This window comes from Nelumbo lutea, chromosome 8 (genome assembly GCF_056320005.1).
Source record: "Nelumbo lutea isolate HS-2025 chromosome 8, American lotus-T2T, whole genome shotgun sequence".
Taxonomy (NCBI): domain Eukaryota; kingdom Viridiplantae; phylum Streptophyta; class Magnoliopsida; order Proteales; family Nelumbonaceae; genus Nelumbo; species Nelumbo lutea.
Genome location: NC_142691.1, coordinates 32,670,343 through 32,695,030, shown reverse-complemented (window position 1 = coordinate 32,695,030; position 24,688 = coordinate 32,670,343). Strand labels below are relative to the sequence as shown.

General features: G+C 39.1%; 1 protein-coding gene across 3 annotated transcripts in view; it reads left to right on the top strand.

Moving 5' to 3' along the window:
• The window catches only part of PTAC9 (plastid transcriptionally active 9), a 43,954-nt gene that overhangs the window by 7,871 nt on the left and 11,395 nt on the right, over window positions 1-24,688 (top strand). For 2 of the 3 annotated variants that reach the window (XM_088959087.1, XM_088959088.1), the window contains exons 2-7: window positions 5,732-5,870; window positions 14,100-14,184; window positions 22,874-22,962; window positions 23,071-23,212; window positions 23,330-23,439; window positions 23,518-23,665. In XM_088959087.1, coding sequence (XP_088815213.1) covers window positions 5,732-5,870; window positions 14,100-14,184; window positions 22,874-22,962; window positions 23,071-23,212; window positions 23,330-23,439; window positions 23,518-23,665 — 713 coding nt within the window. The remainder of the gene's footprint in view (window positions 1-5,731; window positions 5,871-14,099; window positions 14,185-22,873; window positions 22,963-23,070; window positions 23,213-23,329; window positions 23,440-23,517; window positions 23,666-24,688) is intronic. The other variant, XM_088959089.1, reaches the window with a different exon arrangement.

Sequence of the window (24,688 nt, the reverse complement as noted above, 5' to 3'; positions counted from 1 at the left end):
ATTCCATTTTGTTTCAGAGTGATAGGACAAGATTTTTGAGATTGGTTGCCTTGTTGTTTCAAGCCATTTTGGAAGTCTTTGTCAAAGTACTCTCCCCTTGAAACAGAATGTTGGATGCAAATAGTAGTTTTTAATTGAGTGGCAAACCGAGCCTGAAAAAGTTTAAAAGATAAAAAGTCTTCTGACTTCTTGCGAAGAAAGTAAATCCAGGTGAAGCGAGTTCAATCATCAATAAATGTCACAAAATACTTGTAACCCAACCTAGAAACTACTGGAGACGACAACATCATTATGTATAAGCTAAAAAGGCACAAAAGCATGCTCAGTAGAAGAGGGATAGGGTGAAACATGGCTTTTGTAGAAAGAACAAGTGATGCAATCTTTATTAGTATCTTCAAGCAAAGTAATCGAAGATGTCAAGCTACTAGAAGTAAACAAAAAGTTCAATTTCTTTGAATAAGGATGTCCAAATGTCTTGTCATAAATGCCAAGCATTATTACAACTAGAAGTTTCAAAACAAGGGGTAGTAGAAGAGTGGAAGGATTATTGGAGATGTGTCAGGCAGACCTTGATTTTGACCATCTGGGAAGAGAGGAATGCAAGAATATTCTTAGACAAGGAGAGTAGTAAGGAAGAAATCAAGACTTGTGTGATGGTCAGGGTGATCCATTGGATAAAGACCTTGGAGTTATTCTCCCAGTTTTCCTTTGATGATATTTGGAGGAATTGGGAAGTAGTTGCTAAAAGCTCATATAGAAAGGGCAGAGTGGAGTCTATTTGGTTACCTCCAATTGAAGGTTTTGTTAAACTGAACTTTGATGGGAGTAGTCGAGGTAATCCAAACCCTTTTGGAATAGGGGGGGTTTTGAGAGATGGAGAATGTAAACTTATAGCACTCTTTTCTGGCACTGTTGGCATGGATGACTCCCTCAAAGCGGAACTGCTTTCTACAATACAAGGGTGCAGATTGCTAATGAGCTAAACTTGGCAAATGCGGTGATCAAAGGGGATTGAAAAGTGTTGGTGTAGTGGTTAAAGAATCCAGAATCCATAATTTGGTGCTATGGGAGTGAAATGAAAAATTTTAAGTGGCTTATCAGGAATATGAATTTGAGGATACAATGGCTGAGGAGATCAGCAAATAGGATGGTGGATGTTTTGGCTAAGCAAGGGGTGAATAGGTCAATTTTGTTCTGGGCACAAATGTAATTTGCTTTGTTGATTTAAAGGTAGCATCTCGTGCCTCTCTAAGGGGTGCTTGTAAAGCTGTTACCTTAAGTTCTTAATAAAATTTAAGTTATCAAAAAAAAAAAGAAAAAAGAAAATTGATGAACCACAGATGATTAAGAGATGGGCAAAAGGAAAGAGACAGAAGAGATGGCCTAGGACATCAGCTGATGGATTGTTTCTTCTTTCATGACACCCGTAGTAATATTCCCTTTTGGCATCAAGGAAGTGGATAAGGATGAGCCATTTGAACCTCTATTAAGGTTTGATATGCTTTATGTGGAGCTTTCTTCTGACCAGGCCCACTTCCCTTTGGAGGCTGAATAGTTCATTCTGAGATAATATTCCCCTATTGCCTACAATAGGTACAAGTATTCGTCTTTTTACTGTGTGAAGCTACATGTCTAAATCGTTTGCATTCATAAACTGTACCTGATAGAAGTTTTTTGGGTTTCGTGGCAAGAAAAACAGTATCCAATTTAGAGTCCCTCTTTCCATTCAGTGCAGTTTGAGTAGTTAATCTAGTTTGTTCTCTTAGAAGCTCCCCAAGAATAGTATCTAGGTCTGGTATTGTTTCTCTAGTCAAAATATTAGACCTAACAATTTCATATTTAAGCCTAAGATGCATTGGAAAATGCATAACCTGTCTTCTATCAAAATGTGTTTTCATGAACTTGACACAACAAGCAGAAGAATCTTCTCCCATTGCACTAGTTCATAGTCAGTCCATAAATTGATGAATCCAGCATAATACTCTTGAATCTTCCTCTCTCCTTGATGATAAGAAAATATATCAACTTCAATTTGATATTGCCTAGAGATATTAGACTATTGATATACTTTTTCCAGGTATTGATACATATCATAAGCACTCCTGTATCCATGCATATCGGAGTATCAATGTCTACTTTGACCGAACCAAGGATCCAAGAAGCAATTTTTGCATTGTCGGTTTTCCACTGTTTTGAGGCCTTTGTTTTAGTATCGTCAGGCTTAATAGTAGAGCACCATCTAAATAGCCCTAAAATCCCTTGGCTTCAGTACGAAATTGGAAATGGAACTTCCACAAGGTGATTAACAGATTACTGGAAGCAGCCAATCAACAGTCTAAGAGAACTTTTATCAAACACCTTGCAGGCTGAAACAAAAACACATTGAGAAAGCCAAAAAGGAGAATATAGAAGGTGCCAAACTTGATCAATAAGACATTCATCAAAAAAAAAACTTGATCAATAAGACTAATTAGAGAGCTGAGCAACTAAGAAGATCTGAAAGGCTGAAGGAACAAAGGATGTCCAGACTTAGTTGCTCACTTGTCCAGGAGAGAAAACTGTAACAGTAGCTGATCCAAGAGAAGAATCAAAATCTTCCTGGAAACTGATTTATTCCACTCCAAAACGAGCTCCTATAACAGTCCTGGAAAATGACTAACAAGAGAACAACATGTTTCCACTCCAAGATAAGGATCAAAACCTTACAAAAAAGCCCAAACCAAGCACAACAGAGATTAGTTGATGTAATAAGCCTGGGCGATACAAGAAGCAAGAAATCTCAAAAAACATACAGCAACTGGAGAGAGAAAAAGGAAAATCTTCTTCACTGGTTGTGCAGCTTCAATGTTCAGCAGATTAGGGCTGATCAAAATAGCCCTGGAATAGTTCCACAAGCAGAAAGAGAGGTGAACACAGGCACAGCATAGCGTTCACATCAATATGTATAGTTGAAAAAAACAAAGAAAACAAATCAGGTTGTGACCTGGTCTGTACCTTGTCAGAGTTAGTTTAAGATAAAAGGACTTCTGTCCTTAGATACAAAAAGCGTACAGCCAATATACAAGTAGTGTACAGCAAATATACCATTACTTCTTCCAGAATTTGGAGGCCTTAGTAAAGTAAATATTGCAACTGATTTTTGGTGTACTTTGAATCAAGGTTCAAAATATCGATATGTATCGGCCCAATCATATCGGAGCCTTCCCGATACGCCCCTCCAGGGGGTGTTTTGGGTCGGCAAGTGGTTCAGGGGGTAGACCAGCCTTAAACCGACAAGTGGTTCAGGGAGCCTTCTCAATACTCCTTGTCACCTAGTCAATGTGCCTTGCTTTCTTTTTCAATAAACTTTCTTATTTATTTATCTTTAAAAAAAGAACCAGGGCCTTTGTTGCCTGTGGGCACCTTGTTGCCTAGGTAGACACCTAGGTGTTATAGATGACTATACCTCAAATACTTAAGCTGTGGTTCTTGCAAATAGGATCTGAAATAATAAAATTTCCACTAAATAAGCAATGATAATACAACTACATATGATCTCTAATCCTCAAATGGAATGAACTATGACTAAAATCACAATACTAATCTCCTTATACATATTGGAACCCCCCATCAGACATGCAAGGCCTTTTTTCCCCTTCTTTTTTCAGGTGGCGGATAAAAAGGGGAAGACAATGTGGAGAGGACTAAGGGCTGCGGTATGTTGGACACTTTGGGAAGAAAGAAATTCCAGGATATTCTCAGAAGCTCAGAGAGGAGTAGTAGATCTGAGGGCTATCATTCATATTAGGGCGGTACAGTGGATGACATCTTTGGAGCTTTTCACAGATTACACTGTTGATGACATGTTGAGGAAGTGGGGTGAAATTGCAAGTTGCACACAAACTAAGTCAGTAATGAGTGTGGCTTGGACCCCTCCACCAAGTGGATTCGTGAAATTAAACTTTGATGGGTGTAGTAGGGGAAATCCGGGACAATCGGAGATTGGGGGTCTTTTTAGGGATGAAAATGGGGTCATTTCTGCCATGCTCTCAGGCCCAATTGGAGTGGGTGACTCCCTTAGAGCTGAGATCTTTGCAGTTATGGGGAGTCCAAAAAGCTAGGAGTTGAACATCAGGAAACTCTTAATTGAAGGGGATTCAGAGGTGGTGATAGGGTGGCTGCTTAAAGATCACAATGGCTTATGGAACTACAATAATGAGAGGAGGAAATTCAAGTGGCTGGTGCGGGAGATGGAGGTTAAGATACGTTGGGTTAAAAGATTGGCTAATTCCCTAGCTGACAGTTTAGCTAAACAAGGGGCAGAAAGGGATTCACTTTTTTGGGCCAAGCTGTAACTTTAGTGTGTTTTCTTTCTTTTCTCTTTCTTTTTTCCTTTCCTTGAGATTCTTTGTTGCTTTTGGAAGATAAGCGTGTTTGTCTTCCTTTTGTAAATCTTCTTTGATGAATTAATGAAAGTGTTATTGATGAAAAAAAAAAATCTCCTTATACATACAGGTCAAAAGTTTAGGTTGGGGCCTCAAACCTCAGCATGGACTTCTTTGGACTTTGGACTTGCCTCAAGTGGCTTTTACAGAAACAGAGGACTGATCTCCTAGGATGGGAATGCAAGATATTTAACATCACACTAGCTACTTGTGTAACTAGATGATAAATAAATGGATTGAAAGTTTAACATACTTGAAGCACTTTGTTACAATCCACATATGTTTGCTTTCACTTCCACATTTTTACTTAGAATATGTTTTATATGCTGTGCTTTTCAGTTTATATGTTTTAGTTTGATCCTAAAGGGCTTTTTAGGACATTTAATTTCCTTTAAAATTTAAATTTTCATGTTTTTCAATGTACAACAATTCTTTTTTTTTTCCTTGATTTTTTTTATGCTTTTCATTATGTTAAGGATTTTTTTTTTATATAATTTTTGCGCCTTGCAACTCATGTGCTAAAAGGCTGTTGTGCTTTTCTTACACTTTGCACTTTTAAAATAATGAGCTAAAGATGAATGAGCCACTAAATGCATTCCTTTCAAGATATCATCCATGGAGATTGATGCATTGATATCTAAGGTTTTTACCCAATGCACCACTTTTACTGAGATGTTCTTAATGATGGCCTGATTTATTTGTGATTTCTGATTGAAAAACTTCACATTTCTTTATTCTCATTATAACCATAATATAGCTGCTCTTGTACATCTCCATATTATCTTCTCTCTTTTTGGTTGTCTGATTTTCTTACAAAATCAGAAACAAGTTATTGGATGAGAGAAAAATGAGAAGAAATAATGTATGATCCATTCCTGAGGAATGATGAAAGCAACCACGGGCTACCAGACAATCAATAAGATGAACATTTATACTTAATTTATAAATACTAAAGAGGAGCAAAAAAAAAAAAAACCCTAAAGAGAAGCAAAAATCTGAGAGAGCTGAGCTGCAACACAATTCATTCCTTGCTACTCCATCCTTGGCAGGGCTGATAGCAAGAGAATTACCCAACCTTGGAATCTATCAAGATGAGCCATTGATTGTGGAAGGAAAGGTTTTAGTCTCTTTTGAGAAACTCCTCTCCCAGTTCCTTATTTCAGCTTCATTTTTATGTTTATTATATCGGTGGTGCAAAATACAGTTTATGGAAACTGTTCTTTTTCTTTTTTCTTTACTTACCATAAAGTCACTTTTTTTTTTGTTTCATTGACTTGCATCTTTTCTTTTTCCTCTAAATAAACCAGGATTCCTATAATCTTTGAAGGTGATTTAGCGCATACAGCTGCTTGCCACCTAAAGGAAAATGATCGTGTCTATATAGGTGGACAACTGAGTGCAGATCCACCACCATTCGCTATGCAACATGGTCAAGCAAATGTCCAGGTTGGATTCATTGTGGAATCATGGAATGCCATTTTTTTTTGGTATCTTTAACTTTTTATAAATGTGAATGTTGAGTGTGTGTGGGAAAACTACACAAAGGAACCTAGGAGTAGCTCGAATAGGTGATAACATGATTGAAAGTAGACTAAGATGGTTTTGGTCACCTACATAGAAGGCCATCTATTGGACCAGTAAGAAGTGATCTGTTACAAGTTGAAGGGGTTAGATTTTCTAGAAGAGCTAGAGGTAGACCAAAAGGGGCATTAGTTGGAATAGTAAGAAAGGATTTTAGGGTTTAAATTAGTAGACAAATCCGAACTGTGATCAGTCCAATTCTTGATGCAGATTAAGAAAAAAAACTGGAGAAGAGAAGAAGGAGAAAAGAAAGGAAGAAAGAAGAGAGAAGAGAAAGATGAGAGAAAGGAGTGATAGGCTATAGCTGCCGCCCCACTCATCTATTTATAATAACATAAAAAAGATAGCAATTACATTAAAGCCTCTACTGCTTACATAAGCAAATAATTAATAAACTAATATTGCTAACAACAACCTAAAAACTAACTAACAGCAGTAGTTGGGACCACAATAAATAAAATAACAACACTAGTTATTGCTCTACATCTCTACACTCCCCTCAAGATGGGAATAGATATTTATCATTCCAACTTGCGTAAATCTGTTTCCAACTTAGCTTTTGTAACTGCCTTGGTGAAGAGACCAGCAAGTTGCATATCAGAGGCAATATATGGAAGACACACTTCTTGAGAGGCAACTCTCTCTCTGATAAAGTGTCGATCCACCTCAATATGTTTAGTTCTGTCATGGTGTACTAGATTGTGGGTAATGTTAATAGCAGCCTGATCATCACTGTATAACATCAAGGGTTTCTCATAAGCAATTCTCGGTTCCTCAAGCAAGGACCTCAACCATAATATTTCAGCCACATCATGTGCCATAGATTCGTATTCTGCTTCAGTACTGGAACGCGCTACAACATTTTGTTTCTTATTCCTCCAAGAGACAATGTTGCCCCCTACAAAGGCACAATACCCAAAAGTTGACCTCTTGTCATCAACACACCCTGCCCAATCAGCATCTGTGTAGATTTTTATCTTCATGTGACCATTATTTTTGAAGAGTATGCCTCTGCCTAGACATCTCTTCAGGTAAGCAAGGATCCTCTCAGCTACAAGAAGATGAGTGGTTGTGGGAGAATGCATGTATTGGCTAACTACATTGACTGCATAAGAAATGTCTGGTCGGGTGAGGCACAGATAAAGCAGTTTCCCTACCAACCTCTGAAATATGGCCTTGTCTTCAAGGGGCTCCCCACCTTCAGTTCTAATCTTGTGGTTTTGTTCAATGGGTGTGTCAGCTGGTTTAACACCTAGCTTTCCAGTTTCCTCCAGAAAATCAAGAACATACTTCCTTTGAGAGACAAAAATTCCATGTTTGGACCGAGCTACTTCAATACCCAATAAATAACGCAGTTCTCCCAAGTCTCTGACTTCAAATTCTTTGTGAAGCAGTTGTTTAAGAGAGTCAATCTCATGGGTATCACTCCCTGTCACCACAATATCAACCACATAAACAACAAGTAGAGTCAAACCATGGTCTTGGTGACTGTTTCAGTCCATGTAAGGCTTTATTCAATCGACAGACCTTCTTCCTTGTTTCTATACTGTAGAATCCGAGAGGTAACTCCATGTATACTTCTTGCAGATCACCATTGAGAAAGGCATTTTTAACATCCATTTGGAACAATAGCCATGAGAAATTTGCTGCAATGGACAATAACACTTTGATAGTATTCATCTTGGCTACCAGTGCGAATGTCTCCAAGTAGTCTATGCCATAAGTCTGTGTAAAACCTTTTGCAACTAATCTATCCTTATATCTCTCAACAGAGCCATCAACATTATGTTTTACTGCAAACATCCATCAACCAATTCCCATGTATTATTTTTGAGAAGAGCATCCATTTCTACCTTCATGGCATCCTTCACTTTGGTATTGACAAGGCTTCTTGCACTATCCTAGGAATGGGGGTGGCAGAAATATATGCCAAAAATGACTTATAGGATGGAGACAAATGGTCATAAGTCAAAAATTGAGAAACACAATGTGCTGCAGATGAAGTGCAATGGCGTTTCCCTTTCTGGATAGCAATTGGAAGATCAAGATCATCCAAAGGAGGTGAAGGCTTAGTGATGGGAGGTATCTCATCTGTAGTAGGATGTGAGGGAACTGTAGTACCTGGATCTGGAGCCGCAGAGGAAATTGGAGCTACCTTGGACTACTAAGGACCGAAATCAACTTGTCTCCACCGCCTACGAAACACCCTCAACTCCCTACACTTTTGACAACCCTCCTCATTACAATCCCCTTCAGCGATTGGGATAGGTAAAGGAATTTTTGATGTGGGTAAACCCATCTCACTACTCTCCCCCTGAGAGGAAACTCTGTGATAGTAGGGAACATGATCAAAGAAAGTCACATCTATAGAAACAAACTATTTCCCAGAAGTAGGTTCGTAGTAGCAAATGTCCCTTTTGATTTAGTGCATACCTCGAAATATGCATTTGGAAGCTTTAGGGTCAAACTTAGAACGATGGTATCCAAGAATCTAAACAAAACAAGCACATCCAAAGGTTTTAAGGGGAATAGTGAACAAGTCTTTATCGGGATGTAAGAGGCTGAATGGAATTTTCATGTCTAAGACATGAGAAAGAACCCTGTTGATGAGGTACACTACTGTATGGATAGCATCCCCCCAAAAACGTATAAGAACATTGGAGTTTAGCATAATGCTTCTAGCTACCTCCCATGGTCAAGGAAATATGAGGTCAAGGGTTTTGAAAAATACTCTTTGGCATTATCTTATCTAAAAACCTTGATTTTGACTCTAAACTGGGTTTGGACCATTTGATGGAAGTTCCGAGTCAGAGTAGGGACCTCATCTTGAGAGTGCATAAGATAAACCCATGAAAAACGAGTGTAGTCATCAACAAATAGTAGAAAGTATCGGTACCTCCCCATAGCAGCGACATGATATGGTTCCCAAACATCAGTATGCACAATTTCAAAAGGAATGGTACTTCTTTTATTGCTCAAAGAATAGGTTGTTCTACACTTCTTTGCAAGTTCACAACTTTCACATTTTAAACTAGACATCTGGACTGACTCAAACAAACTAGAAAACAAACTCCTTAAAGACTTAAAAGACAAATGACCCAACCAATTATGCCAAAGCATAATTTGACTCACAGACTGAGAAACAAAAGACCTTTAAACTTCTTTATCTTCCCCATGTAGACACCCTCCAATCAGGTAGATTCCATTCGTCTCATGGCTAGTCCCAATCATCTTTCTTGTCTCCATATCTTGAAAAACACACCGATCAGGGAAAAAGTCACTGAACAACTTTGATTTTAATGATGCTACTACTTGAAGTAGCAAGGTCTAAGCATGGTATTAATTTGTGTCAAAGGAAATATGTTATTGATTTGTTGGAAGAAACGAGATTGTTAGATGCCAAACCAACTGAAAGACCCATGGAAACAAATACTAAGCTGAGCAGTGATATGGGTGAAGAGTTTGAAGACCCTGGCAGCTATCGGCGGCTAGTAGGTAAACTAAACTACCAAATCATTACTTGACTAGATATTTCATTTGTGGTTAGTGTGGTAAGTCAATTCATGCAGAAACCTTGGGTTTCACATTGGGATGCAGTTCTAAGGATCATGAGGTATTTAAAAAGGCTCTTGGTCGTGGCTTGATATATAGAAGTGGAGGAAAACTTGAAATAGAGGGATATACTGGTGCTGATTCGGCTGGTTCTATATCTGATAGGAGATCCACTACAGGCTATTGTACTTTTCTTGGGGATAATCTGGTGACATGGAAAAGTAAGAAACAGATAGTTGTGGCAAGAAGCAGTGCAGAGGTAGAATATAGAGCTATGGCACATACCACTTGTGAATCAGTGTGGCTGAGGAACCTTCTATAGGAGATGGGATACACTGTTGACACTCCAATGAAGCTCTATTGTGACAATCGGGCTGCAGTCCATATCTCTTATAATCCAGTGTTTCATGAGAGAACTAAGCATATAGAGGTTGATTGTTACTTTGTGAGAGAGAAGGTGCTGAGTGGAGTGATAGGTACTGCATATGTTAACACAGGAAACCAATGGGCAGATTTGTTTACCAAAGGGTTGAGTCGGGGAAGAGTGGACTACATATGTAACAAGCTGGGACTATATGATATATACTCACCAACTTGAGGGGGAGTGTTAATGTTGACTGTGTAGGGGTATTTTAGTCTTTATGTTTAAGTTGCTGATGTGTAAAGTTATGTTAGTACTTATGTCCCTCACTTAAGTAGGGGCAAAGGTGCCTTTTTATGATTAATAGAAACATACAAATAGATCTGGCCGACTAGAGAGAGACTGATTTTCTCTGTTGTTCGAACCAGACTTCTCTCCTTTATTCTCTTCTCTTCTTCTTCTTCCTCTTCTCCTTCTCCTCTTTCTCTTATTTCTGCAGTCAGTATTCTAACAGAATTCAAAGGCAGATTGGATTATAATAAGTAGTAGTAGTAATATTAGTATTTGTTGTTGTTATTATTATTATTATTATTATACGACAGCTAGCAGATAAAAGATTTATAGGGAGTTTAGGAACATGTAAAACATGGATCAAATACTCAAATCAGGGAACATTAGGAATGATCCCTTGACCAGTATCCAGCAATGGTGGAGAAGGAGCCATCAGCAAGCAAGCTTAACTCTCTCTCTACCAGACAATTCTGTCTCTTGCTTGCTTGTGTCTAGTCTTTGATGTATTACTTCCAAAATGATTTGATGGAACAACTTCCTTCATGAATTCTTGTCTGTTATTTATGTTATATCATTATTTAAGATCATATATAGGACTAAAACTTGAAGGCCATCATCTTAGTTTCCTATGAAAAGCATGGTACTGATCGTAATACTTACATATTTTAGAAGAAATGACAATTTGTAGCATGTCCTTGCTACTAGTATATATATCCAAATCCAAATACTGGTAACTTGTTCTGCTACTTCAGCCATTATTAAATGGCTCCTAAATCTTTAGCTGATAATCTGAATAGTTTACTCAGATTGGTTCCAAAATCAACAAATGACTTGTCTGGTTCATTGGAAAGGGAAGGGAAGTGCTGAACTAAGTGTCTGGGGATTGTATGGCTGTTTTATATTCATGCATTTTGTGAATGACAGCTGTTAGCTGTGTATTAATTCCCTAGGTTCTTATTAATTGGGGCTGTAGGTGTTTTACATATCTTTAGCTCTTAGTTTAGTTTCCTATGATTGCTGTTGCTGATTAAAATAAATCGAAGTTTTATCTTAGGAGGTGACAGACATCTATGAGTCATTAACACTAGTTTTAAAGCATGTCTAAGATTGAAAGCTAATGTGTATACAATATCTCCTTGTCTGGAACAGTGAAGTCTTAAGAAACTGTGGCTTTGGTGAAAAGTGGTGTAATTGGATCTTAGGTTGTGTTAGTACCTGTCACTATTCAATCCTGGTGAATGGAGTGGTGAAGGATTTCTTCTCAGCTAGCAGGGGTATCAGGCAAGGGGACCCTCTCTCACCTTTTCTTTTCACCTTTGTTGCTGATGTGCTTAGTCGTTTAATCTCTAAGGCTGATAGAGAAAGTGTAGTTAGAGGGTGGAGAGTTGGTAGAAATGGGACCCCAGTTACCCATCTCCAGTTCGTGGATGACATGTTAATCTTTTGTGAGGAGGCTGAGATTGAGAGGGAGAGAAGTTTAAAGGTGCTGATTAGAAACTTCGAAAGTATTCCCAACTTGAAAATCAATTTTGAAAGGAGTTGCATTGCAGGGGTTAATTTGGAGTGAACAGAAGTGGAGGCTATTACTGAGCGCTTAGAGTGTTCTATCTCTACTTGGCCTTTGACCTATTTGGGGCTTCCTTTAGGAGTAAATCCTTGGGACAGTAGGTTCTGGTGCCCAGTTGTAGAGAAGTTTTAGAAGAGATTGGCTTCATGGAGAAAAAAACTACATCTCTCTGGGGGAAGAATCACCTTAATAAGAGAATAAGAGCTACACTTGCAAACCTTCCAACTTACTATCTTTCTGTCTTTAGGATCCCAACTAGGGAAGCTAAGAAGTTGGAAAAATTAATGAGAGACTTTCTTTGGTAATCAGGGGAAAATAGGAAAGACCATTTAATTAAGTGGGAGGTGATGTATAGGAGTATGAGGAAGGGGGCTTGGGACTAGGGAACTTAATTCAGAAAAATACAGCCTTACTGGGGAAGTGGCTGTGGATGTGGCCATTAGAGAGAGTCAGGTTGTGGCATGAGGTGATCGGAAGCATACTTGGATGCTTAGGGAATAGATGGGATGCTGGTGTATCAAGCCAGGCAACTTCGGTAACCCCTTGGAAGGCAGTGCACAATATTCTTCCTCTGTTTCTCAGTCGTATTAGTTATGATGTGTGTGATGGCAACTCCATCCTCTTTTGGGAGGACATTTGGGTTGGAGATGTTCCCCTGAAAACCCATATCCCCTCCCTGTTCTCAGTTTCTCGATACAAAAAAGAGGTTGTTTCCAGATTTTGCCTCATTGGAAACCCCTTGGGCTCCTACTTGGGATTTTGGGTTCCATAGAGGCTTAAGGGATGAGGAGATAGAGTGCTTAGTCAGTTTACTCTGCCTTCTTGAGAAAGTTTGTTTGAACCCCTTTGAACCTGACAAAAGATTTTGGATACCTCAATCCGAAGGATCTTTCTCTTGTGCTTCTTTTTTCAAATCCCTTTGCGGTTCTAACCCTCAACAGGCCTTCCCTGTTAAGGACGTTTGGTGCAGACCTGTTCCCCCTAAGATTTTGGCATTCTGTTGGGAAGTGTACTATGGGAAAGTAAATACAAAAGAGAAGACCTTTTCTTTGTATTTCCCCCAACTGGTGCATCCTTTGTAGATCTCGGAGTGAGGACTGTTATCATTTGTTAATTTCTTGTTCCTTTACTGCAGAGTTATGGGATTGGTTTCTCTCTTTGTTTGGAACTAGTTGGAACTTGCCGGCAGATTTAAGACTGCTTTTTGATCCCTCTACATTTGTTTGGCAACAGAAAAGGGGTAAAATCATGTGGAGGTGTGCAAGAGCTGCATTGATATGGACAATCTGGGAAGAAAGGAATTCTAGAACTTTTTTTGGAGAAGGAAAGGAACCTTCTAGAGATAAAGGACTGTGTCTTGGTGAGGCTGATTCGTTGGCTGAAATCTTTGGACTTGTTTCACCAATTCTCCTTTAATGACATTTGGAAGAATTGGGTGGCAGTGGCAAGTTGTTCCTCTTCCAAGACTAAAGTGAGAACAAGCTGGTCATCACCTCCTGCAGGCTTCTTGAAGTTGAATTATGGAAGCAGTCTAGGAAACCCAGGTCCTTCTGGGTTAGGTGGGGTATTGAAGAATGAAGTTGGGAATGTGATACTTGTCTTCTCAGGTCCTTTAGGAGTGGGAGACTCTACTAGAGCAGAAATGTTTGCTGCTTTGCAAGGTGTACAGTTTGCAGCTCAATTAGGGGTGAACCGGCTAATAGTTTAAGGTGACTCAAAGGTTGTAATAAGCTGGTTGCAGGACCCAGAGTCAGTAATTTGGTGCTTCAGTAATGGAATTAAAAAGTTCAAGGTGCTGACAAGAAACATGGACCTAAGAATACAATGGGTGGGGAGATCAGCAAATGCTGTGGCGGATTGTCTAGCCAAGCAAGGGGCAGCTAGGGAAGTTTTGTATTGGGCACAACTGTAACTTATTTCTTTTGTTTTCTTCTTTAGTGGAGAAGTCACAGCTCGCGCCTCTCCAAGGGCTGCTTGTATGTGCTAATATTTCCAAATTAATAAGAAGTTCATTTATTTATCAGAAAACACTGTTTAGTGTGTAGAGAGCATTACACTGTTAAATACAATTTGCCTTTTCCTTTCTTATAAATTATTGTATCTACTATTTGTAATCTTTTTTGATTGCTCATAAAAGGTCTTCTGATTACATGTTCCTTCTGTTCATCTTATACTTTTGTTAAAGTTGTAGATATATTTTGATTTTGATGTATGTTGGTTGTGCATAAATTAAATATCCTTCTCAGGGTCTGCGGTTGTTTTATAGTCTCATTGTTTTGTCAGTTGTTTTCTGTATCTAAACACCATTTCGTTGTTATCTTAGGTGATGGTACAGAGCATAAATTTTGTATCTCGTAAAGGAAAGCTGAGCTACAGTTATAAAAAGGATGAACTGAGTATTGGTTCTGGTATTTTTTTTTTTTGTTTCTTACTCTAGAGTTTATTTGTGACTCCTTGCTACTTAAAAACAAATTAGTATGTACTAATAATTTGGTTAATTAAATAATTTTGCTGTATTGTCCATCTCAGTTGCCATAGCTGTCTATACTAACAATATATTTCTTTGTTTTCTTTACTCCACTATTCATTAGTTGATTTTTTTTATTTGGATCTAAGTTACTTTGAGTTATTTGGTATCCATCAATTTTTATTTATGGGCATTTAATTCATTTTATTGTTACACACATACAAATGGATGGGCTGCCTGCCCAAGACCTTTGCACACACTCTCTCTCACACACACACAATTTCATATGTGCACACCCAACCAACTGTTGATATTGCTAACTCTTAAGAGAGAATTAGGGCATTTTTGATTGAATAAGACAAGTGTTACAACTACATATTGGACGGGTATGCAAGATTGCTTGCATTTGTACTTCATTATACTTCCATAAAGGTGATTTGTCCCCTTGCATTTGCTTCCTAAACTGATTTATTCTTTAGAAAGTTTAGTGCTTAAGTTAGAATTTTGTATTTTATATATATTTTGGTTTTTTTTTTTCATTTATTCTTGCTTTTGGTCCACTGTAGAAATGTTAATGGATGATTTGTAATCAGTGAGTTAAAAGTTAAAGGCACAAGAAAATTGCTGGAGCCTTATAGTGCACAAGGTGCAGGGTGAAGTGCATGCCTTTTTGAAGCAAGGTATTAATTGTTGAAAAAAAAATACAGGAATCAGCGATACATAAAAAATTTAAACCTGGAATATAAATGAAACTAGATGTTAAAAAAAACTATTGGTTCAAGTTAAAATATGTTGGAATAACATATAGAACATATTAAAAGTGAATTTGTGGAAGTGAAAGCAATCATGTGGATTGTACAACAGAATGCTTCAAGCAATCAATAATTCATGAAAAAAATTGTTTATATATCTCCTAATTGTATTATTTCAAGTACCTAGTACGATGTTATGTCTTCCACTCCTAAAACCCTAATCCTAGGAGTTTGGCCCTCCACCTCCATAAATGCCAATTTGGGCAAGCTCAAACAAGTCTATGTAGGCGTTTGGGGAATCACTCCCGAGCTAAACGCTTGGCTCGTGTATATTAAAAGGGTTGGTTTGTGATTTTAGTTGCAGTTCATTCTATTTTAGGATTAGAGATCAGATATTAATTGTATTTTTGCTTCTTTTTATGTGGAAATTTTGTTATTGAAATCCTATTTGCAAGAAGGCTTTAGGTACTTGGAAGGTCTTTGTTTTTGTATATTTTTAAAGTTAATAGACCACTACTAGCATAGAGACATTAACTAAAAGGTAATTTAAAAGTTTATAAACTATGACAAACGTGTAAAACATATAGGAGTCTACAAAAATAACAAAAATGGCATATGTAAAAGACATTCACCTAGGTTGAGGTGCAAGGTACACTCAGTGTATGTCATTTGAAATGAGTGGCATGTGGGTTTAGGTTAGGCACATGCCTTAAAACACTGTTTCAAATGGTTATCTATTGAATTTTTGAAGTTACTATTTATTTTCTAGGTTAAGGTGTCATATCCTCACCCTTTCTCCTTTGTGTATTTTTTCTTATTTATAGAATTTTATTTTTATTTACTATAAATCCGTCTGACCTGGTCTATGACCAAGAGATAATTCAATGTGAGCTTTTCCGGTACCTTGGTTCACTAATTCATAACAAGGGAGAGATTGAGGAGGATGTTACCAATAGAACTAGAGGTGGTTGGGAAAAAGGGAAGGGTGCATCTGGACTTTTTTGTGATAGGAGAATACTTCTTAGATTAAAAGGAAAGTTTTATAAAACAATTGCAAGGCTAGCTATGCTTTATGGTGTAGAGTGTTGGGCAGTCAAGAAACATGTCCAAAAAAATGAGTGTGCAGAATGTGTATGTGTTGAGCCCCCGTCCCAAGTGACAGTCTAGGGCCAGACTCTTATCCACTAGGAGACCCAGCCCAACCAGTAGTTCAAGGCCCATGATTAGTCATGCCTAATCACCGAAGGCAAATACCTTCCAATTCGATTCTTGTACACATGGAAGACATGTCAGCAGTGAACAATGCCATGCACATGTCTCGTGAAATCCTTGTAAACACTATAAATGTTTGAGAATAAAGGAAATAGGGCAGATCTAGCTTTGTCTCATTTTCTTCTTCTCTACTTCTCTCATATAGGAGGTTAGGTCTCCCTCGAAGAGACCTCTATGCTGGGTAGAATCCCATCAAAGTGGTATCAGAGCCATCTCCAGTGGCAACAAGAACTAGGTTCAGACGGTGTTCGGTCATCAACTATGGAGGATCACATTGACAAGATTGAAGGTAAGCTTCATAAGGTGTTCAGTGAGCTACAGGAACTGATGGATTCCATCTAGGAGGGTGGAAGCCGATGCCAGAAGATGTTCAACTCCAATTGGTGCGAAGGGGATATTGAAGGTTCAAGCCATTCCAGGAACTCTTTCGGGAGCTAGGTTCAGACGGTTGGCTAAGCTAGTGTTTCCCACTTTCTCTAGTGAGGATCCCTTATCCTATATATTTAGAGCAGAGAGATTCTTTGGGATAAATGAGATCCCTGGTCATCAGTGCGTCGATGACTTCGATCCATATGGAGGGAGAATCCATTCAATGGCTACAATGGTATTGACACAAAAACCCTTAGATTGGGTGGTCGGAATTTACAGAGGCCATTTGTCACCGCTTTAGTCCATTTGGGTTTGAAATCTTTGATGAAGCCCTATGTAGATCGAAATAGGTGGGAATAGTAAGGGAGTATCAAAACGAATTTGAGAAACTAACCTCTCGGGTCTATGGATGGCTTGAGGTGGCTCTGGTTGGCTGCTTCCTGGGGGGGCTGAAGGACGATTTCAAATATGAAGTGAAGGCCTTGCAATCGGTTACTGTTAATGTTGTCGCTCATTTGGTTTGCTTGCATGAAGAGGGACTTAACAAGCTTAGCCGAATTGCCAAGTCGAATCAGAATGGACCCATCCTCAAGACTCCTCCGGCAAAGACCAAATGTGTTACCCTTGAGATGTCTCACGTGGGCAAAGATGTAGTCTCGTTGCGAGTGGGGACTCTACTACAACTGTGACAATAAGCTCGGGCCTGGTCACCGTTGTAAGAAACCACAACTATTTTTATTGGAACCAGATGAAACTGAGGACGGGGATCTTGTAGCTAAAGATGGGATCCTAGACGTGGTTAAGGACCTTGTGGAGAAGGAATTGGAGATTTCTCTTCATGCTCTGACCAGTTCATCCTCACCTTGTACCATGAGACTCTGGGCTGTATTTGGGGCCATTAGGTGGTTATATTGGTGGATAGTGGGAGTTCCTTGAATTTTGTGTCTGAACAGTTGATTAACCAACTTAACTTAGTGGTGGGACTCGGGTCCCCTTCTCGGCCCATGTAGCCAATGGATAGAAACTAAGGTGTGACAGGATATGCCAAGTAGTGGGGATCAAGGTCTAGGGACAACAACTTCAAGAAGACTTGCATCCACTTGAGTTAAGGGGGGAGGATCTGATTTTGGGCGTCCAGTGGTTGCAACAATTGGGTCGAGTTACCTGTGATTGGGCCCAACTCTCTATGATGTTCACGGTAAATGGGCGAAGTTGTACACCTCGGGGCCTCAACCCAAGACCCTCCCTCCAAGAGGAGTCGAAATTGACCCTTAAACAAAGCTACAACTTCTCCCCACCAGTCATTCTCCACTTAGGGATGGATCAGGTGGTCCCTATCCTTCACTTTCAACCAGGCCCACAACCATAAAATCTCTCTCATGCCGGACGCTTGGCCAACTAATGTAAAACCATACTAGTACCCACATTTTTTAGAAGTCTGAAATTGAGAAGATTGTAAACGACTTAAGGCAAAAGGGAATGATAAAACCCAGCACTAGCCCATTCTTCTCCCATGTCCTACTAGTCATAAAAAAAGATGGTACGTGGAGGTTATATCACAATGAAGGACAAAGTCCCCATACCAGTGTTAGACAAGTTGTTTGATGAGCTAGGAGTTACCATTGTTTTCTCAAAGTCGAGAGCAGGTTATCATTAGATTCGAGTCCACCCTGAGAATGTGCCTAAGATGGCGTTCAAAACTCATTACAAGCATTATGAGTTCTTAGTTATGCCTTTCAAGTTAACCAATATCCCCTCCACATTTCAAGCCTTAATGAATGACAAATTATGGCCCTACCTTCAATAGTTCATCCTTGTGTTTTTCGATGACGTTTCGGTGTACAATGATAGTTGGGAATCCCATTTGTGACACCTAGATATCACCCTGGGGCATAGTTTTCAAGGCACCAAGGCGAGGCTAGGCAATTGGGGCGCACCTTGTCGCCTGGTTGCCTAGTTGCCTAGGAGATGGATTTTTTTAATGTTAAAAACATAGACCCTAGGGTAGTTCCCTAGATACCATAACCATATTTCTTTAATAATTATTCATGATTTTCATAAAAAAAGTATAAATTTCGTCTTAAAGTATAGAAAATCAACATATTCATGAGAAGAAAAGGAAGAAGGAAAATAAAATTAAAAAAATATAGGGGCTAAACCCTTATTTTTGTTATAGGAAAAGAAGAAAATAAAAAGTATTGGTAGTAGTAGTAGAAGAAGAATATATGGAAGAGGAGAATGTGCTGATTAGATAAAATTTTAAGTTATTCCTTACTTATTGGTTCAGGGTTTTAAGTCTTTGAGGGTTCAATACAGCATTTAGCAATGCTTGTGTTGATTAAACCCTAATAGATAGGAAAATAATAAAAAGAAATTAGTATATAAACACACAAAATGATTATTTTAGTTTAATAATGTCTATTTTATAATTATAATCTCAAAAAAGAATGAATAAAAAAATATTTTGTAGTAGGAAGTAGAAAACTATCTTGCGATTAGGTGAGGTGAGCCTCAAAGGGCACCTTGTTGCCTAGGCGCCCGCCTAGGTGTCGCCTTGACAACTACGCCCTGGGGTTTTAAGGCAGCACTAGGTCTATGCCAAGGCATTAAAGTGTCTGTTCAGCCAGACCAAAGTGCATTACCTGGGCCATATTGTCTCCCATGGCCAGGTTAGGGCCGAGACAAGATTACAACAGTTGTAAATTGGGCATCACCCAAATCCATCAGGTCCCTCGAGGAGTTTCTTGGGATAACTGGATACTATAGGCGGTTTATACAAAACTATGGTATTTTGGCAAGCCCATTAACACAACTACTCAAAAAGAATGCCTTTCACTGGAATGAACATGCCCAGAAAGCTTTTTGAAGCCCTCAAATAGACCCTATCCACACCATCCATCCTCTCCTTGCATGATTTCTCTTTGGAGTTTGTAGTCGAATGCAACGCCTCCAATTCTGGTGTTGGCATGGTTCTCATGCAATGGGGAAAGCCCATTGCCTATTTTAACAAGATATTATCCTCCCAGGCCTAATTGAAATCCACCTATGACAAAGAATTAATGGCCATTGTCCTACCTGTTCTGAAATGGAGATCCTACCTACTAGGCGTCCCTTTATATCTGCACAGACCATTAGAGACTCAAACACCTATTGGAGCAACAAGCTCATAGCCCTGACCAGTAGAAATGGTTGTAAAAGTTGCTAGGGTTTGACTAAAGAGTAGAGTATAACCCTGACCAATGAACAAGGCACCAGATGCATTGTCCTGGACCCGTGAAGTGGCAATGCTGAGTGAGTCCAGGCCCAGCTTTCCCCTACTATCTACGTTGAAAGAAGAAGCCCAACAGGATGAAGCACTTAAGAAAAATTTTCAAAAAATTAAAGAAGACCCCACAACATCGATTGTGTTTCATTTAGTTGGCCCAGATCTCTTTTTTTAGGGCTGACTGGTAATTGCAGCCCATTCCCAGTTTTTGTCTGAATTGCTCCAATTATTCCATTGCTCTCCCTTGGGTGACTATTTCGGGATATTCAGAACCCACCGGAGGGTGAGCCAACACGTATTTTGGATAGGAATGAAGAAAGACATACAACAGTTTGTAGTCCAGTGCCCCACCTACCAATGGAACAGATATGATAACTAAGTCACCCACTGAATTGCTGAAGCCTCTCCCAATCCCCGGTTCATGTTATGATATATATATATATATATATATATAATATAGTATATTTTTGAAATTCGGTTTTAACCGAAAACTGAACCAAAATTTTCAGTTTTCCTCTAATTTGGTTTCGGTTTGGTTTTCATTTTTCTAATTTCAGTTTGTTCGGTTCGGTTCGGTTTTTAACTGAATAAACCGAATGCTCACCCCTAGATATAACTATGGATTTCATGACAGGTCTTCCAGTGTCCATTGGCAAGTTGGTGATTATGGTGGTGGTTGACAGGCTAACCAAATACACCCATTTTGTTGGTTTGGTCTGGACCAGCCCTATACAGCAGCACAAGTAGCGTGCATCTTTGTGTAAGAAGTGACATGCCTTCAAGGGACACCCTGTTCTATCTTGATTGACAGGGATTCAACTTTGAGCTACTTCTGGACTGAATACTTCAAGCCCCTATGGGCCCAGCTGAACTATACCACTAGCTATCACCCCCAAGTGGATGGTCAATCCAAAGTTGTAAACAGATGTTTGAAAACCTATTTGAGGTGCTTTACAGGAGAGAGGACCAAGCAATGGATGCGCTGGTTGCCGTGGGCTGAATTATGGTATAATACCACTTAACTTTCATCACTAGGCATGAGTCCATTCAAGTCCCAAGGGACCCAGCTGAACCACACTACTAGATATTACCCCCAAGCATGGTCAATCCGAAGTTGTAAACAGATGTTTGGAAACCTACTTGAGGTGCTTTACAGGAGAGAGAACCAAGTAATGTATGTGCTGTTGCTGTGGGCCGAATTGTGGTATATAACACCACTTACCATTCATCACTAGGCATGAGCCCATTTAAAGCCTTGTATTGGCAGGAAACCACCCTTGATTCTACCATATGAACTCGGCTCCACATCTGTGGTGGAGGTCAAGGAAGTGTTACAGCAGAGGGATGAAATTCTGAAGTCATTGAAGGAGCTCCTGGCTCGGGCCCTATAACAGATGAAGGCCCAATATGATAAGAAACACAGGTTGGTGTTGTATAAGGTGGGAGAATTTGTGTATCTGAAGCTCCACCTCTACCAACAGATATCAGTAGCCCATTGACAGTGGCCCAAGATTGCACTCAGATTTTTCGAGCCTTTGCGTATAATGGGCCAAGTGGGGGAGGTGGCCTTTAGGTTGGACCTTCCTCCTCGTATTCAACCTGTTTTCCGCATCTCTTTGCTGAAGAAAAGTGTGTGATCCCATGTGGATGCTAGTCCCATCTTGCCTACATTTGATGATGACGGACGATTGCAACCAAAACCACTAGAGGTTTGGGATCAAAGGTGGGTCAAGTCATGAAAAATCTTTAACAAAGAAGCACTGGTGGTCTGAAGCACCTGCCTAAGGAAGATGCATCATTGGAAGATTGTGCCACTCTTAAGAGACTTTTTCCTGATTCCAACCTCGAGGACAAGGTTATTTTGAAAGGGGGGGGGCGAGCTGTTGAGCCCCCATCCCAAGTGGCAATGCAGGGCCAGACTCTTATCCAGCGAGAGACCCAGCCCAGCCATCAGTTCGAGGCCCATGATCAGTCAGGCCCAATCACTGAAGCCAGCCCAGCCATCAGTTTGAGGCCCATGATCAGTCAGGCCCAATCATTGAAGCCAAATGTCCTCCAAATCGATTCCTGTACACAAGGAAGACATGTCAGCAGTGAACAGTGCCATGCACATGTCTCAAGAAATCCTTGCAAGCACTATAAATATCTGAGAAGAAAGGAAATAGGGCAGACCTGGCTTTATCTCATTTTCTTCTTCTCTCGTATAGGAGGTTAGGTCTCCCTTGAAGAGACCTCTGCAGTGGGCAGTATCCCATCAGTATGCTGAGATGGATGATTGGAAAAAGTGGAAAACTAGAAGTCCATCAACAGTGCCCATAAGAAGAAGTAATTTGTTGCAAGTTGAAGGGGCTAGGAGGGCTAGGGGAGACACAGAAGTGGTAAGAAATGGTTTAAGTGCTAATAATTTAACAATGGATATGACATTTAAACAGAATGAAATGGCAAAACAGAATTCATGTAGCTGACCCCATATAGTTAGGATATGCTTTGGATGGTGATGCTGATGATGGTATAGCACTCTGGATTGGAATTTCTTAGAATGGCAACTAGAGGTCAGCCGGTGATAGAGTGAATGGATTAGATGCATGGTGAGTGTTATTAGGCCTTTAACATTCAAGTGGGAAAAGATTGCTCTTTATATGCTGTACTTTTTGTCAATAACTAACATAAATTTTTATTGTGTTAATAAAAAGTGTTCTGAACAACTATGTTGGATTCCTTCTGTCATTCTTGTGTCTGGTTTTACCATGGACAAGAAGTATTTTGTCTTTTTCTTTGAATATGCAGACTTTGTATTTGTGAGCTGACTCAGGCTTTTGTGCAGCTCCATGATAAGCTGCTAATGGCTCTTTAGATATAGATAATGTATTATCAATCTTGTACAGTTGAACATTTCTTTTGCTTCCAAATGGAAACAAACTTATCACTATTGTACTGTATTTTGATTTAAAACTGGATGTCTTGCACTGTAGCAGGGACAAAGGATGATATTTCTGTTAAACAGTATTGGGATGATCTTCTTGCAAAGCCTCATGAGTGGTGGGACATCAGATTGAATAAGGTTTTTGGATTTGTGATATTTCATCACTTTTAATCTGTTCTGGGTTGTCATAATCATGTTTATTGGTTTGTAATTTTTTTCTTTTTATTCTTCTGTACATCTTGCCAGAACAATCCAACTGGTGCAGCATTTGAACACAAAGAGAATGGCCAATTACTATGGATTGATGAGTCTACTCCAGAGTCAATTCATCTTAGGCTCAATCATCTAACATTTGATCATAAAATTACGCAGAAGTGGCAGAAAAGTGGTAACTAATGTCATTTAGTTATCTTATTTTGCTCCAATATTAATCAAATAAAATTTTGAACCAATTTGCGATATACATTCTTGGTATCAATGAGCTCAGGCAATAAAGTCTTTTCAGTCACAGATCTTAAGACGAAAGATGTGGAAACTGGAGAGAGTTGTTGGAGAGACCTTGTTGACAATCCAAATAAGTGGAGAGACTACCGGAAATACAAGCTTGATGGATCGGTGATCATCTCTCTCAGCACACAAGTCTTCTATATTTGATTGTCTGAAAATTTTTATTTATATTATTGTATTATGTAGATAAATCCCAGGTATCCTGATTTCAAGCACAAGGATAGTGGCCTGGCACTGTGGCTTGGCAGTGCACCAAAATGGATCTTGTCAAAACTTGAGGGACTGGAATTTGATAGCAAAATTCATAAGACAAAGCAAGGGGGTGATAACAAAGGTGAGCGTGATTGGCTTTTCCACGTTGGCCAGATTAATAAGTTGACTTGCATGAAATTTCCAGAAGCTATTGAATGCATAGAATCTCTCACAATGTACTCTGGAAATGTTTCTCCCTCTCCTGTCACTTGATTCATGATTGCTGTTATATGTTCCTCACTGTTTAATCTTTTTTATTTTTTAAAAAGGTTAAGGCGTTTATTAAGTCCTGATAAACTAAGAGAACCCATGTACATTTAGGAGCTGTATAATGGGGAAAACATAAGTATATGCATGTATTTACACTGTCAACGTATGGCTATGTATTCTTGTCTTGCTTTGTAATCTTGAAAACCAAGTGATTACAAAGAAAATGCATTTGATGTTGAGATACGGTTTTTGAGTGCTATCCAATTAGGATTATCACTGGCTTCAATGCCTTAAGATTGTTATTATATTTAACCCCAAGTACCTTTGTTCTGCATAAACAAGCTCTGATGGAGTACAACAAATGGAATTGGCTGTTATTCTGGTTGTCAATGGTATTTGGCTTATGTTGGTAGCAACTGTAAGTTTGTACTGTAGTAGGGATGTTATTGTAATTATGTACTCTTCTCTTAAGTTAATAACTGAGAATAAGTTCTTGTGCATCTTTCTCTCACTTTCCGAATTCCTTTTATATCTCAATTTTCATTGCCATCTTCCTGCAATGGTCACAACTTAGTACTATCGCAGGTTATAATCATGAACAATAGCAGGAACAGTTTGATTGACTGCACTCTAAGTGTTATCATCATGGTACCCAGATGACCTGATCAGTGATCACTTTTACAATCATTAATGCTAGGCATTAGAGATCTCCCTAAATTCTGATAGAATACGCTTTTAGGGTTTCATATGACATTTTTCATGACTTTCTGGAGAAATGATTAAGGCTGGCAAATTTGGGTGCAGTGATTTTAGAGGCACGCCTAGGCACACAGATGAGGCGTATTTTAGGGTATGTACTATGTGTAGGTCCCAGGTGCAGCACTTTCAAAAGGTG